Below are 16,212 nucleotides of genomic sequence, written 5' to 3'. Positions count from 1 at the left end.
AAAAAAAAAAAAAAAAAAAAAAAAAAAAAAAGACCTTTCCCGCAAACGGTTCTAATGCTGCACAGTGACCCCTGTCACTCTCACAAAACAAAGGATTGAGCAAATACCAAAGGATAGCAAGCCAGCTGCCATATAGGGCCCTTCCTCCCCAGAGGCAGAGAAGCAGGCATGTGACAGCCAGAGCTGGAAGGCAAGGGGCTGCTGCAATCTAGACCCCAGATACTACACCTTCCACCAAACTGTGAGCAGGCTCCCAGCTGCCACCCAGGTCTTCCAGGGATCCTGGACAGTTGACATCTGTCAGGAGTGTCACAGCCTGAGATTAGCTCCCCAGAGGAGACACACAGCACACCTTGGGCTGTGCTCCTGCGGCTCACCCAGGAAACCAACTGGCGAAGACCGGGGAGGTGAATAGGAATCATGGCCCCCCTGGGACAATGCACTTGCCAAGCACCCGGTCGCCTGAGCCACTCAGACCTGGGACGGACACAAAATGTACAGCCCATCTGGGTCTGTGCCCCTGCAGAGCACCCGAGAACCTGAATGGCTTAAATCTGGGAAGTGCACAAAATGCAGGGCCCATTTGCGACAGTGTCCTTGCAGAGCACCCTGGAGCCTGAGCAGTGTGGATTCAGAAAGTACACACAGACTTGAGTTGTGACAAACCCAGTGTAGTCCATCCACTGCAAGCACTGACCACATATGCCAGCGATATTTGTTTGCAGTGTCCCTCACTATCCACAACACAAAAGAACAAGCAAGCCTAATTGAGTGGCCACCTTTGCCCCCTTGTGTCAGGGCAGAAATAAGACACTGAAGATACTTGCAAACAGAGGAAGCCAAAATAAAGAAGGGGGAATTGCTCTGGAAGTGACAGGTGTAACAGATTGAAACCCAGCAATTGATACTGAGACTGCATTTGGGGTATGCCTATAGACCTTGAGAACAAGTACAAGCCAGAACAAGGGACTATCTGACACTGAACTGACCCAACACTGCCCACAACAGCTTCAGAGAAATTCCTAGATATATTTTAACTATTATAATTTTTTAGTTTTTTTAAAAATTCTGGTTATTACTCTTAACTTTCATTATTATAGCCTACTATTACCTTTCAAAAAATCCTTATTTTCTTTTAAAACAAATTCCATATATATATATATCAGAGAAAGCAATGGCAGCCCACTCCAGTACTCTTGCCTGGAAAACCCCATGGAAAGAGGAGCCTGGTAGGCTGCAGTCCATGGGGTTGCTAAGAGTCAGACACGATTGAGCGACTTCACTTTCACTTTTCACGTTCATGCACTGAAGAAAGAAATGGCAACCCACTCCAGTGTTCTTGCCTGGAGAATCCCAGGGACGGGGGAGCCTGGTGGGCTGCCATCTCTGGGGTCGTACAGAGTCGGACATGACTGAAACGACTTAGCAGCAGCAGCAGCCATATATATCTTAATTTTTGTGACTGATTTTGTCCTGTATTTCTTATACTGTATTTTTGAGAGTCTAACCTCTACTCTAGTTTTTTAATCTTTTTTGTATTTGTTATCAAATTTGTACCTTTTAGAATCTAGTCTTCAGTATCCATTTTCACTTAGAGGGATTACTGGCTTCATTGCTCTCTCCCCTTTTGACTCTCCCTTTTCTCCTCCAGGTCAGCTCTACCTCCTTCCTCCCTTTTCTCTTCTCTACATAACTGTGAATTGCTCTGCGTGTTCCAGGCTGTGGACAGTACTTAAGGATCTGATTACTGTCTACATTGCTCTCTCCCCTTTTGACTCCCCCTTTTATCCTCCTAGACACCTCTATCTCACTCCTCCATCTTCTCTTCTCTATCAACTCTGTGAATCTCTCTGAGTGCTCCTGGATGTGGAGAATTCTTTCACCAGTAACCTAGAGCTTTTATCTCCTGTACTGTATAGATGGAGAAGTCTTGAGGCTACTGTAAGAATAAGACAGAAAGCCAGAGACAGGAGGCTTAATTCGAAAACTTTAGAACACCAGAGAACTCCCCACTCCTGGGAACATTAAAAGACAAGAGCTCACCCAAAAGTATCCATCGCTACACTGAAATGAAGCTCCACCCAAGAGCCAACAAGTTCCAGCGAAAGATGCAGCAAGCTAACTCTCCAGAAAAACAGGAACACAACCCTGAACATTAAAAGACTGGCTGCCCAAAGCCATGCCAAACCCATGAACAGCCCAAAACTCACTACTGGACATTTCAACCCCCTACAGAGAGAAGAGATCCAGCTCTACCCACCAGAACACAGACACAAGCTCACCCAACCAGGAAACCCTGACAAGCCATTAGTCCAATCCTACCCACAGGGAGGAGACTCCAGAGTTTAGAGGAACCATGAACTTCCAGCCTGCAGAAAGGGCACCCCGAACACAGTAATCTAAACAAAATGAAAAGGCAGAGAAATGCCCATGAATATCATAAAAGGCAGACAAATATGATAAAAACCTACCATAATAAACAAAAGAGAAGAGATACAGAGTCTACCTGAAAAAAAATTCAGAATAATAATAGTAAAGATGATTCAAAATTTTGAAAGCAAAATGGAGTTACAGACAAATAGACCAGAGACAAGGATTGAAAGATATAAGAAATGTTTAAGAAGGGTGTAGAAGAAATAAAGAAGAGTCAACTAATAATGAACAATGCAATAACTAAGATTAAAAACAGTGTGCAGGAAACCAACAGTAGAAGAACTGAGGCAGAAGAGAGGATAAGTGAGGTGGAGGATAGAATGTTAGAAATAAATGAAGCAGAGAGGAAAAAAGAATTAAAAGAAATGAGGACAACCTCAGAGACCTCTGGGACAACGATAAACACCCCAACATTCGAATGATAGGTCTCCCAGAAGAAGACAAAAAGAAAGGGCATGAGAAAATACTTGAGGAGATAATATTTGAAAATTTCCCTAAAATGAGGAAGGAACTAGCCACCCAAGTTCAACAAACTCAGAGAGTCACAAACAGGATAAACTCAAGGTGAAACACCCAAAGACACATATTAATCAAATTAACACTGATCAAACACAAAGAGCAAATAATAAAAGCAACAAGGGAAAACCAACAAATAACATAGAAGGGGATCCTCATAAGGATAACACTTGATCTTTCAACAGAAATTCTTCATACCAGAAGGGAATGGCAGGACATACTTAAAGTGATGAAAGAGAAAAATCTTCAACCAAGAGTACTATACCCAGCAAGGATCTCATTCAGATACTAAGGAGAAATCAAAACCTTTACTGACAAGCAAAAAATAAGAATTCAGGACCACCAATCCAGCTCTTCAACAAATGCTAAAGGATATTTTCTAGACAGGAAACATAGTAAAGGTTTATAAAAATGAACCCAAAACAACAAAGTAAATGGTAACAGGATCAGACTTATCAATGATTACCTTAAATGTAAATAGGTTAAATGCTCCAACCAAAAGACAAAGACTGGCCAAATGGACACAAAAATAAGACCCTAATATATGCTGTCTATAAGAGATGCACCTCAAACCTAGGGACACATACAGACTGAAAGGGAAGGGCTGAAGAAAGATATTTAATGCAAATGGAGACCAAAGGGAAGCAGGAGTAGCAATCCTCATATCAGATAAAAGAGACTTTGAAATAAAGACCATGATAAGTGACAAAGAAAGACACTACCTAATGATCAAAGGATCAATGCAAGAAGATATAACAATTATAAATATATGTGCGCCCCACATAGGAGCAGCACAACACATAGTTCAGTTCAGTTCAGTCACTCAGTCGTGTCCAACTCTTTGCAACCCCCCATGAATCGCAGCACATCAGGTCTCCCTGTCCATCACCAACTCCCAGAGTTTACTCAAACTCATTCCCATCGAGTTGGTGATGCCATCCAGCCATCTCATCCTCTGTCATCCCCTTCTCCTCCTGCCCTCAATCCCTCCCAGCATCAGGGTCTTTTACAATGAGTCAACTTCGCATGAGGTGGCCAAAGTATTGGAGTTTCAGCTTCAACATCAGTCCTTCCAATGAACACCCAGGACTGATCTCCTTTAGGATGGACTGTTTGGATCTCCTTGCAGTCCAAGGGACTCTCAAGAGTCTTCGCCAACACCACAGTTCAAAAGCCTCGATATTTTGGCACTCAGCTTTCTTCACAGTCCAACTCTCACATCTATACATGACCACTGGAAAAACCATAGCCTTGACTAGATGGACTTTTGTTGGCAAATTAATGTCTCTACTTTTTAATATGCATAAGACAGATGCTTAACAAGTATGAAAGGGGAAATGAATAATAACAAGATAATAGTGGAGAACTTAAATACCCCACTCACACCTATGGACAGATCAACCAAACAGAAAATTAGCAAGGAAACACAAGCTTTAAATGATAAAATGAACCAGTTAGACTTAATATAGATATTTATATATAATAATATTTATTAACATATAATATTAATATATTATATAATTATGTGTATTTTATACAGGACATTTCACCCCCAAAATATGGATCTCACCTTTTTCTCAAGTGCACATGGGACATTCTCCAGGATAGAGCACATCCTGGACCATAAATCTAGCATTGGTAAATTTGAAAATGGAAATTATTTCAAGCATCTTTTCTGATCACAATGCAGTTAAGATTAGATGTCAACAACAGGAAAAATACTACTAAAAATAAAAATATATGGAAGATAAACAACACGCTTCTGAATAACCAACAGATCACAAAATAAACCAAACTGAAAATCAAAATATACATAGAAACAAATGAAAATGAAAACACAACAATCCAAAATTCTATGGGATTCAGTGAAAGCAGTGCTAACAGGGGTGTTCATAGCAATACATGCCTACCTCATGACACAAGAGACACACCAAATAAGAACACTAAAAGCCAATATCACTGATAAACATGGATGCAAAAATCTTCAACAAAATTCTAGCCTACAGAATCCAAAACCATACTAAAAAGATCATACATCATGATCAAGTGAGCTTTATTCCAAGGATGCAAGGATTCATCAATATCTGCAAATCAATCAATGTGTTACACCATATTAACATATTGAAAGATACAAACCATATGATAAATCGAACAGATTCAGACAAAGCCTTTAACAAAACTGAACACCCATTTGTGATGAAAACTCTCCAGAAAGCAGGCATAGAAGGCACATACCTTAACATAATAAAAGCCATATATCACAAACCAATAGCAAACATTATCCTCAATGGGGAAAAACTGAAAGCATTTCCTTTAAAATCAGGAACAAAACAACGGTTCCCATTCTCACTACTACTTTTCAACAGAGTTTTGGAAGTCTCAGTCACAGCAATCAGAAAAGGAAAAGAAACAAAGCAATCCAGAATGGAAAAGAAGTAAAACTCTCACTGTTTGCAGATGACATGATCCTCTACAGAGAAAACCCTAATGATATCACCAGAAAATTACCAGTGCTAATCAACAAATATAGTAAAGTAGCAGGATGTAAAATTAACACAGAGAAATCACTTGCATTCCTATACAATGATAGTGAAAAAAGAGAAAGAGAAATTAAGGAAACAATCCCATTCACCATTGCAACAAAAAAAATGAAATACTTAGGAAAAAAATTTACCTAAAGAACAAAAGACCTGTATATACAGAACTATAAAACACATATGAAAAAAATCAAAGACGACACAAATAGATGGAGAAATACACCATGCTTGTGAGTTGGAAGAATAAATATGGTGAAAATAAGTATCCTGCCCAAAGCAATCTATAGATTTAATGCAACCCCTATCAAGCTAACAAAGGTATTTTTCACAGAACTAAAACAAATAACTTCAAATTTGCATGTAAACATAAAAAACCTCAAATAGTCAAAGCAATCATGAGAAATAAGAATGGAACTGGAGGAATCAACCTGCCTGACTTCAAACTATACTACAAAGCTACAGTCATCAAGCCAGTATGGTACTAGCACAAAGAAAGAAATATAGATCAATGGAACAAAATACAAAGCCCAGAGATAAATCTACGTCCCTATGGACACCTTATCTTTGACAAAAGAGGCAAGAATATACAATGGAGAACAGACAATCTCTTTAACAAGTGGTGTTGGGAAAATTGGACAACCACTTGTAAAAGAATGTCACTAAAACACTTTCTAAAACTATACAAAAAAATAAACTCAAAATGGATTAAAGATCTAAATATAAGACCAGAACTATAAAACTCTTAGAGGAAAATTTAGGCAGAACATGCTCTGAGATGAATCACAGCAGGATCCTCTATGACCCACCTCCCAGAGTAGTGGAAATAAAAGCAAAAATAAACAAATGGGACCTAATGAAACTTAAAAGTTTATGCACAACTAAGGAAACTATAAGCAAGGTGAAAAGACAGCCTTCAGAATGGGAGAAAATAATAGCAAACGAAGCACCTGACAATGAATTAATCTCAAAAATATACAAGCAGCTCCTGCAGCTCAATTCTTGAAAAATAAACGATCCAATCAAAAAGTGGGCCAAAGATCTAAACAGACGTTTCTCCAAAGAAGACATACAGATGGCTAACAAACACATGAAAAGATGTTCAACATCACTCATTATCAGAGAAATGCAAATCAGATCTCACGCTGGTCAGAATGGCTACTATCAAATAAAGTCTATAAACAATAAATGCTGGAGAGGGTGTGGAGAAAAAGGAACCCTCTTACACTGTTGGTGGGAATGCAAACTAGCACACCCACTATGGAGAAGTGTTCAGTAGAGTGTAGTTCAGTTCAGTTACTCAGTAGTGTTTGACTCTTTGCGACCCCATGAATCTCAGTACGCCAGGCCTCCCTGTCCATCACAAACTCCCAGATTGTGGAGATTCCTTAAAAGACTGGAAATATAACTGCCATACGACCCAGCAATCCCAGTGCTGGGCATATAAACCGGAGAAACCAGAATTGAAAGAGACACGTGTACCCCAATGTTCATCACAGCACTGTTTATAATAGCGAGGTCATGGAAGCAACCTAGCTGGTCATCAGCAGACGAATGGATAAAGAAGCTGTGGTACATATACACAATGGAATATTACTCAGCTATTAAAAAGAATGCATTTGATTCAGTTCTAATGAGGTGGATGAAACTGGATTCTATTATATAGACTGAAGTAAGTTAAAGAAAAACACCAATACAGTATATTAACACATATATGTGGAATTTAGAATGACCATAATGATGACCCTATATGCAAGACAGCAAAGGAAACACAGATGTAAAGAACAGACTTTTGGACTCTGTGGGAGAAGGCGAGGGTGGGATGATTTGAGAGAATAGCACTGAAACATGTATATTACCATATGTGAAATAGATCACCAGTCCAGGTTCGATGCATGAGAGAGGGTGCTCAGGGCCGGTGCACTAAGATGACCCTGAGGGATGGGATGGGAAGGGAGGTGGGAGGGGGGTTCAGGATGCAGAACACATGTACACCCATGGCTGATTCATGTCAATGTATGGTAATTATCCTTCAATTAAAATAAATAATAAAAAAAAAGATGAACATGAATTCATTAGGCTTCAGCCTACGAATTAGCAAGGGCCAAAGAGGGGAGGGGTGAGTTGAATAACAAATAGTATGTCTGAATATACTATATCTTAACTAAATTTCATTTTTGTCTTTCTAATTTTCATCTGTTATTCAAGTATCATTTTAAGAAGAGATAAGAAAGCCAATGCCTGTCTTACCTGCAGAAACACTGAGGGAGTTCTCCTTGACCATATAAAGGAAACAAAAATGGAGTGTTGCCATATCGTCCAAGACAGTGAAGAAAGTTTTTGGTAGCTTTGAGACCATCTATGGTACTGCTGCCTGTCTCTGATGTCATTGCAATTGAGTGCAGGACAAAATATTGGAGGTTGGGGGTTAATTTTTGAGTTTTTAAATATTCAGAAAATGTAATTTCCTCGAAGTCTATGGAAAGAAAGAGGAAAAGTTATCAGTTAAAATCAGAACCAAACTTCCATTTAAAAGCACTGTACAAAAATGAGATCAAGTTTGCTTAAAACACTTAGCAAAGGACATAGTTGGTGGTAGTATTACTACATTTTGGACCGAGACCATTGATTTTAGAGGGAAAAAACTAGGAACAGCCTCATTACCCTAACTGGATTGATGACACAATTTTTAAGCTTTAAATGATGATTCTGTGGTTAGTATTTTATGGATTCAAAAAATTAGAAAAGCATTAAATAATTCATTAAGCACCACAATAGCTTTCCATGGTTGGCAATAATCTTACTTTACTATCAACTGCAGACTAATGTCAATGATTACACTTTGAAATATTAAATATGACTAATGGTAACTTTTTGGTGAAAACAATGATATAGTAGTACTTGATTTTTTTGAATTGTTTTTCTTTCCTAAAACTTGGAACAGTGAACTATGACTAAAAAGTAAAGAAACTAATTTCTGTATGGCTAGTGGTATCAATCCCACTGCCTTATAATCTCACCTCAAAACATAACGATCCCCTAAATACTATTCCTTTAAACCAAGAACAGAAAAAAATGTAACTGAGCTGTTGTTAGTGGAAGAGAAAAACTTTTTAGAATATAAACAAATAAAAACTATAAAAACTGACACAGAATATAAGTTTATGCTACTATGAAGAAAAAAATCTGGCAGTAACAAATGGACTTGAAACTTTAAGAACAAGAGTTAGACTTTGAATATTCCATATAGTAAAAAAAAAAAAAAAATTGTCCTATTTTTCAATTTTGTAAGTGAATTGTCATTATATTCCTATTTTGGATAACTTTTTCAGCTCAATGCACTTTTAAGTGCAAAACTCTTGATACTAAAGTGGTGTATTCAACTTTCAACAACCTTTGAAGTAACTGGCCCCAGATCACACAGAGAGATGGGTCAAAGCCAAGATTAGAAACCATATCTTCTCCTAATCCATGAGATCCCACCCATACCATCTAGCTTCCTTTTAACCAGTCAAATTATATAATTCAATATTCCAAGCAAAAGTGATTCTTGAGAAATGAATAAAATATACAAATCTTTAAATGACAGATAAAATAGATGAGGGTCAGAGAGAGTAAGATATATGTACCACTATATGTAAAATAGATAAACAACAAGGATATACTGTATAGTACATGGAAATGTATGCAATATCTTTTAATAACCTATAATGGAAAAGAATCTGAAAATGTATATGTGTGTGTGTGTGTCTATACATATATATATATATATAAAACTGAATCACTTTGCTGTACACCTGAAACTAGCACATTGTAAATTAACTATACTTCTATTTTTAAAAAATGGTTAAAAAACTGGATAAAGAAAAAGGAGTATTATCTATGAAGAACCAGTTGATAACAATGTTTAATTAGCAAGAATAAAAATTAACATCATAGACTGCTGTCATGATGAAAATGTCCCATAGCTGCATAGTACCATTAGTAGCCACTAGCCACGTGTGGCCACTGAACACTTGAATGTGTGGGTACTATAACTAAATTTTAATTTTAATTAATTTAAATTTAAACAGGTACTTGTTGCTAGAGGCTAACCTACTGGATCATGCAAAATAAAAATATTTTAAAAGCATAGCAAGTGGCTCACTAAATCAGAGAAAGCATATTAAAATAATAAGAATCTAAAATAATGTGAGAACACAAATTTATTAAAAAACAGTACCTTTATATTCATCAGGATGTTCCTCATACTCCATACAAAATGTGAGAAACTTCATTAGCATTCGCTTTTCTACCATAGTAAGTTGTTTGCTATTAAAGACATCTGCTCTGGAGCAAGGAACCTAAAATATATGATTTAAAAGTTAAGAAACTGCTTCCTACTGATACTAGTATTCCAAATGACATTTTTTTTTCCCTTTAAGTATAACAAGATCATTATTTCCTTTCTAGTCAGGCTGTTTGATGTTACTTTCCACCAGTTCTAATGGCATCTCTGTTGACTTCAGAGCTAATTAACTCGTGAGTTCCCTTACTTAATTCTGCCAAGTTGCTCCTTATGCTATTAAAAGGCCACTGGCATGGCACCCCTAACTGGGAACAAATGACAGCTCAAATCTAGCAATGTTGTCTGAAATTAACACTTTCTCAACATGAGCAGCAAGCTACAGAATAAATTATAAGAAAATTAACATTAGACATTAGAGTCTTCTTCAACACCACAGTTCAAAGCATCAATACTTCAGCACTCAGCTTTCTTTATAGTCCAACTCTCACATCCATACATGACCACTGGAAAAACCATAGCCTTGACTAGATGGAACTTTGTTGACAAAGTCATGTCTCTGCTTTTCAATATGCTGTCTAGGTTGATCACAGCTTTCCTTCCAAGGAGTAAGCATCTTTTAATTTCATGGCTGCAATCACCATCTGCAGTGATTTTGGAGCCCAAAAAAATAAAGTCTGACACTGTTTCCACTGTTTCCCCATCTATTTGTCATGAAGTGATAGGACTGGATGCCATGATCTTAGTTTTCTGAATGTTGAGCTTTGTGCCAACTTTGTCACTGTCCTCTTTCACTTTCATCAAGAGGCTCTTTAGTTCTTCTTCACTTTCTGCCATAAGGGTGGTATCATCTGCATAGCTGAGGTTATTGATATTTATCCCACCAATCTTGATTCCAGCTTGTGCTTCCTCCAGCCCAGCATTTCTCATGATGTACTCTGCATATAAGATAAATAAGCAGGGTGACAATATACAACCTTGGTGTACTCCTTTTCCTATTTGGAACCAGTCTGTTGTTCCATGTCCAGTTCTAACTGTTGCTTCCTGACCTGCATACAGGTTTCTCAAGAGGCAGGTCAGGTAGTCTGGTATTCCCATCTCTTTCAGAATTTTCCACACTTTATTGTGATCCACACAGTCAAAGGCTTTGGTACAGTCAATAAAGCAGAAATAGATGTTTTTCTGGAACTCTTTTGCTTTTTTGATGATCCAGCAGATGTTGGCAATTTGATCTCTGGTTCCTCTGCCTTTTCTAAAACCAGCTTCAACATCTGGAAGTTCATGGTTCACATATTGCTGAAGCCTGGCTTGGAGAATTTTAAGCATTACCTTACTAGCGTGTGAGATGAGTGCAATTGTGTGGTAGTTTGAGCATTCTTTGGCATTGCCTTTCTTTGGGATTGGAATGAAAACTGACCTTTTCTAGTCCTGTGGCCACTACTGAGTTTTCCAAATTTGCTCGCATATTAAGTGCAGCACTTTCACAGCATCATCTTTTAGGATTTGAAATAGTTCAACTGGAATTCCATCACCTCCACTAGCTTTGTTCGTAGTGATGCTTTCTAAGGCCCACTTGACTTGACATTCCAGGATGTCTGGCTCTAGGTGAGTGATCACAACACCGTGATTATCTGGGTCATGAAGATCTTTTTGGTACAGTCCTTCTGTGTATTCTTGCCACCTCTTCTTAATATCTTCTGCTTCTATTAGGTCCATACCATTTCTGTCCTTTATTGAGCCCATCTTTGAATGAAATGTTCCCTTGGTATCTCTAATTTTCTTGAAGAGATCTCTAGTCTTTCCCATTCTATTCTTTTCCTCTATTTCTTTGCACTGATTGCTGAGGAAGGCTTTCTTATCTCTCCTTGGTATTCTTTGGAACTCTGCATTCAAATTTGCTGCTTTACCAAGAAAATAACAATCTTATTTGCTTATCCTTCCCAAACAAAATGGGGCTTCCTTTGTGGCTCAGAAGGTAAAGAACACTTCTGCAATGTGGGAGGACCCAAGTTTGATCCCTGGGTTGGGAACATCCTCCAGACAAGGGAATGGCTACCCATTCCAGTATTCTTGCCTAGAGAATCCCGTGACAGAGGAGCCTGGCAGGCTACACTTCAAGGCGTCACAAAGAGTCGGACACTACTAAGCAACTAACAGTTTTACTACTAGTTTCCCAAACAAAACATAGCAACTTAAACTCATACTCAGTTGTAATCCTTGCTCAGCACAGTACCTGTTTCACTCTTCCTTCTCGAAAGGCAAGAATCCTGGTAATATTTTTGAACTCTGCATATCGACTAACATTAGATTTGATTAGAAGATCAATCAGCAATCCTCGAGAATACAATAGCTGTACAAAGAAAATATTTTAGAGAATGAAATAAAAGGTGAAAATAGTGGAAAAATTGATAAAAACAGAATAAAGATATATAATTTTGCTATATTTTACATTATTTGTAAAAAGTATTCTACCTGTTAATATTATAACACATAATATAATTTATTACAGGTTCACAACTGATTATCTGACATTCAAAATCCAAATTCTGGAATCCAAAGTTTTCTCCACAACTGACCCAAACTGATACAAGGCTCTTACACCTGTTTGTTCTAGTTAATGTGAATATCCATATATATTAATATGTTTAATTATAAAGCACCTCTTCAGACTCTGCTAAGAACATTACATCATATGTAAAGTATCAGCCAGCATATATACTGTATTCATTTCTAAAATCCAAGTAACTAATTCAAAATGAAATTTTCAGTACAAAACCTATTTCTTACTTTACTACTTCAGTGTTCTTCTTAAAAAAAAAACTTTCCTGCTCATGAGGACAAGAAGACTATGCGTGAGCTATGATTAAACTTCCACCCAGAAACTTAACTGCCAAGGTAACATGGAAAGAATGGTGAATTTCAAAGCGTGGCAGGATCAAATTAGGTGGAATAGATAGTTCAGAAATATGAGGAAGGACCAAGGCAGTAGCCAACTCAGACCTAGGCAGAATCAGGCACAGAGACCTACATCAGAAAGAAACGAGTAGTAAAAAGATATTCATATATTCAAGCATCTGGTTCAAAGAGATCAGCAGGATGAGGATGTTTGATTAGATCAGCAAAATGTGAGGAGCATTAGTTCCTCTCTTTATAACTTGGAACTTCAAGAGAGCACAATAAATAAAAAATCCTAGTCTGATGTTATTCACTACCCTCTCCGACTTCTTTCCAATTTCTCATCATTTGCCCTCAACTCATGGTATTTGGTCTCTCTAGTTTTATCTAGTCCTGTATCATAACCTTTTGGGGCCATTATATTTTATCTTACTAGTGTTTTCTCTTCTTTTGCACTAAATTTGCCTTGCTTCCTATAAACCCCGTGCAACATTGTATGCTCCAAAGACTCAGGGACAACCTCTGAATTCATGTTGATCTAACATTAGAGGTAAGAATGGGAAAAAAAAGAAACTGAAGACAATAGCATCCTTCCCAACCTCCCTGCCCTAATTACTATTAAATTATCTTCCAAAGCCCTCACATCTGAACCAATGATTTTTGAAATGCATCGGTTATTAAAAATGTTCATCATTATAGAGATGCCAAAATAGTTACTATATAAATAAGGGCTAAAAAGAAGTTTATTTAATACATTGACCAGAATAACATAGACCTGTAATTAGATTCATTAGACTTTTTTTCTTGATAGAATTCATAGTGTCCACATAACAGGAGAATATTTGGGTGGAGTACATGCTCCAATACAGAAGTAACCCTGTGATACAGTAGTGAGCATTCTTGTGTTTTTAACCTAGGTTTAAAGAATATTTTAACAGAACTATAAATTTCAGATACTATGTCTTTATAAAATAAATGTTCTACATTTCAGAGAATAAAATAATGAAAATTGGGTTTATGGACTCAGATGCTATTTTCAATCAATTAGAAATTAGTACTGTTGTATGATAAGATGGGTAAAACTGTTACTTACCTTTGATACCAAATCGATATTAAACCTCCTGCCTTCTTTAATGATTTGAGAGTAAGTAATCCGATTTTTCTTTGGCTGTTCTGCTATGTCTTCAGCCACAGGCACATTTTCACTTGTTTCTTTTTCTGCAGTTGAGGGCACACAAGTTTTATCATCACAGTGGTTTTCTTTTTCCCCTGTCACTTGAACATCATTTACTTCTACGGGTCTCTCTGGATCACTGCTTGGAGTTTGTTCTGTGTGTATTTCACATCAATTAATGTCTATTACTTTACTGGAAGCCCCACTTCCAATATTACTACTAGAGTTAACATTCTCAGTTCATTATTGCCTTGACTGACAAAAAAGGTTCCTGTTCAGTGTGCATCATTATCTCTCCATGATGTGCTTTATCCTCTACAGAACCTACATTTTCATTGAGTTGCCCTACTGTTCAACAATAAACTTGCCTTCTACATGATAGGCTGTGGGAAATAAACATCTGCTAATTGACTGCTTGAGAACTAACAGCAGTTCTTAAATCAAATCTCAACTCTACCCCTATAAAATCTTCCTCTATCAGTCTCTAAACAAAATCACCTTTTTTAGTTACTATCTTTTGTCTCATGTCACCTACTTTCCAACATGGCATCTCTTAAATCCTAATTTGTCAACTCAAAGTCTCCATAATTAGGCTCATGTTAACTGTTTCTTCAAGATTGCAGGGAGAAATATCAATAACCTCCAGTATGCAGATGACACCACCTTTATGGCTCAAAGTGAACAGGAACTAAACATCCTCTTGATGAAAGTGAAAGAGGAGAGTAAAAAAGCTGGCTTAAACTCAACATTCAAAAAACAAAGATCATGGCATCTGGTCCCATCACTTTGTGGCAAATAGATGGGGAAATAATGGAAACAGTGAGAGACTATTTTCTTGCACTCCACAATCACTGCAAATGGTGACTTCAGCCATGAAATTAAGACACTTGCTCCTTGGAAGAAGACCTATGACCAACCTAGACAGCATATTGAAAAGAAGAGACATTCCTTTGTCGACAAAGGTCCATCTAGTCAAAGCTATGGTATTTCCAGTAGTCATGTATGGATGTGAGACCTGGACCACAAAGAAGGCTGAGTGCCAAAGAATTTATGCTTTTGAACTGTAGTGTTGGAGAAGTCTTGAGAGTCCCTTGCACTGCAAGGGGATCAAACCATTCAATTCTAAAGGAAATCAGCCCTGAATATTCATTGGAAGGACTGATGCTGGAGCTGAAGCTCCAATACTTTCACCATCTGATGCTAAGAATTGACACAGTGGGAACGACCTTATGCTGGGAAAGACTGAAGGCAAGAGGAGAAGGGGAAGACAGAGGATGAGATGGTTGTATGGCATCACCGACTTAAGAGACATGAATTTGAGCAAGCTCCAGGAGTTTGTGATGGACATGGAAGCCTGGTGTGCTGCAGTCCACGTGGTCACAGAGTTGAACACGTCTCAGTGAATGAACCAAACTGTTTCTTCTGGTCTGTTCTTCCCACTTCCCATGATATCACAAATCCCCCATTCCCAAAAATAATCACATACTGCAGCAATTAAGAAAATGTTTAAATTTCACTTTGAAGAAGTCTTCCTTAATCCAACCACAATCATTCTGCTACACCATGTACCACAGTACACACATGTGGTTTACCTTGCATTTATTGATCAGTTTCTTTCAAACAGTCCTTTGGTTTATCTTCAACTTTTACTTTATCTTCAACTAGACTTTCATTTTCTTAAGGGAAGAGCCTAACATATATTCTTCTGTGCCTCTCACAATACCTACTGTACTTCACTATAAATGTGATATTTAATAAACACATGATGAATAAATGTTTAACACATGCAAAAAATGGAGGTATAAATATATTATCAAAAAATTTATAAACCAAACAAACATTTGTAAAAAACACAAACAACGAGGCAAAGAAAGAACAATAGTTTTTAAAAAGCCTGGGTTCATTGAACAAAAAGTGCCCCATTAAAATTGACACATTAAGCACTACAATAAGAAAGGTACAAGTAAAGAATAACATTTTAAATGTCAAGAAATAAAATATCAAAAATTAGGGCAGAAATAAATGGAAAAGAAACAAAAGAGACCATAGCAAAAATCAACAAAGCCAAAAGCTGGTTCCTTAAAAAGGTAAATAAAATTGACAAACCATTAGCCAGACTCATCAAGAAACAGAGAGAGAAGAATCAAATCAACAAAAAAAGAAATGAAAATGGAGAAGTCACAACAGACTTCACAGACAACACAGAAATACAACAGATCGTAAGAAATTACTATCAGCAGCTATATGCCAATAAAACGGACAACTTGGAAGAAATGGACAAATTCTTAGAAAAGTATAACTTTCCAAAACTAAACCAGGAAGAAACAGAAAATCTTAACAGATCCATCACAAGCATGAAAATTGAAACTGTAATC

At 37.3% G+C, this 16,212-nt stretch overlaps 1 protein-coding gene across 1 annotated transcript in view; it reads right to left on the bottom strand.

Moving 5' to 3' along the window:
* Nucleotides 1-16,212, bottom strand: part of CHM (CHM Rab escort protein) — a 221,307-nt gene that overhangs the window by 117,515 nt on the left and 87,580 nt on the right. Inside the window, exons 6-9 of the mRNA XM_043459787.1 lie at nucleotides 13,757-14,008; nucleotides 12,002-12,118; nucleotides 9,706-9,826; nucleotides 7,734-7,959 (exon numbers count right to left, since the gene is read on the bottom strand). Coding sequence (XP_043315722.1) covers nucleotides 7,734-7,959; nucleotides 9,706-9,826; nucleotides 12,002-12,118; nucleotides 13,757-14,008 — 716 coding nt within the window. The remainder of the gene's footprint in view (nucleotides 1-7,733; nucleotides 7,960-9,705; nucleotides 9,827-12,001; nucleotides 12,119-13,756; nucleotides 14,009-16,212) is intronic.

This window comes from Cervus canadensis, chromosome X, assembly GCF_019320065.1.
Source record: "Cervus canadensis isolate Bull #8, Minnesota chromosome X, ASM1932006v1, whole genome shotgun sequence".
Taxonomy (NCBI): Eukaryota; Metazoa; Chordata; class Mammalia; order Artiodactyla; family Cervidae; genus Cervus; species Cervus canadensis.
The sequence above is the reverse complement of the archived record's forward strand: the minus strand, read 5'-3'. Positions and strand labels throughout refer to the sequence as shown.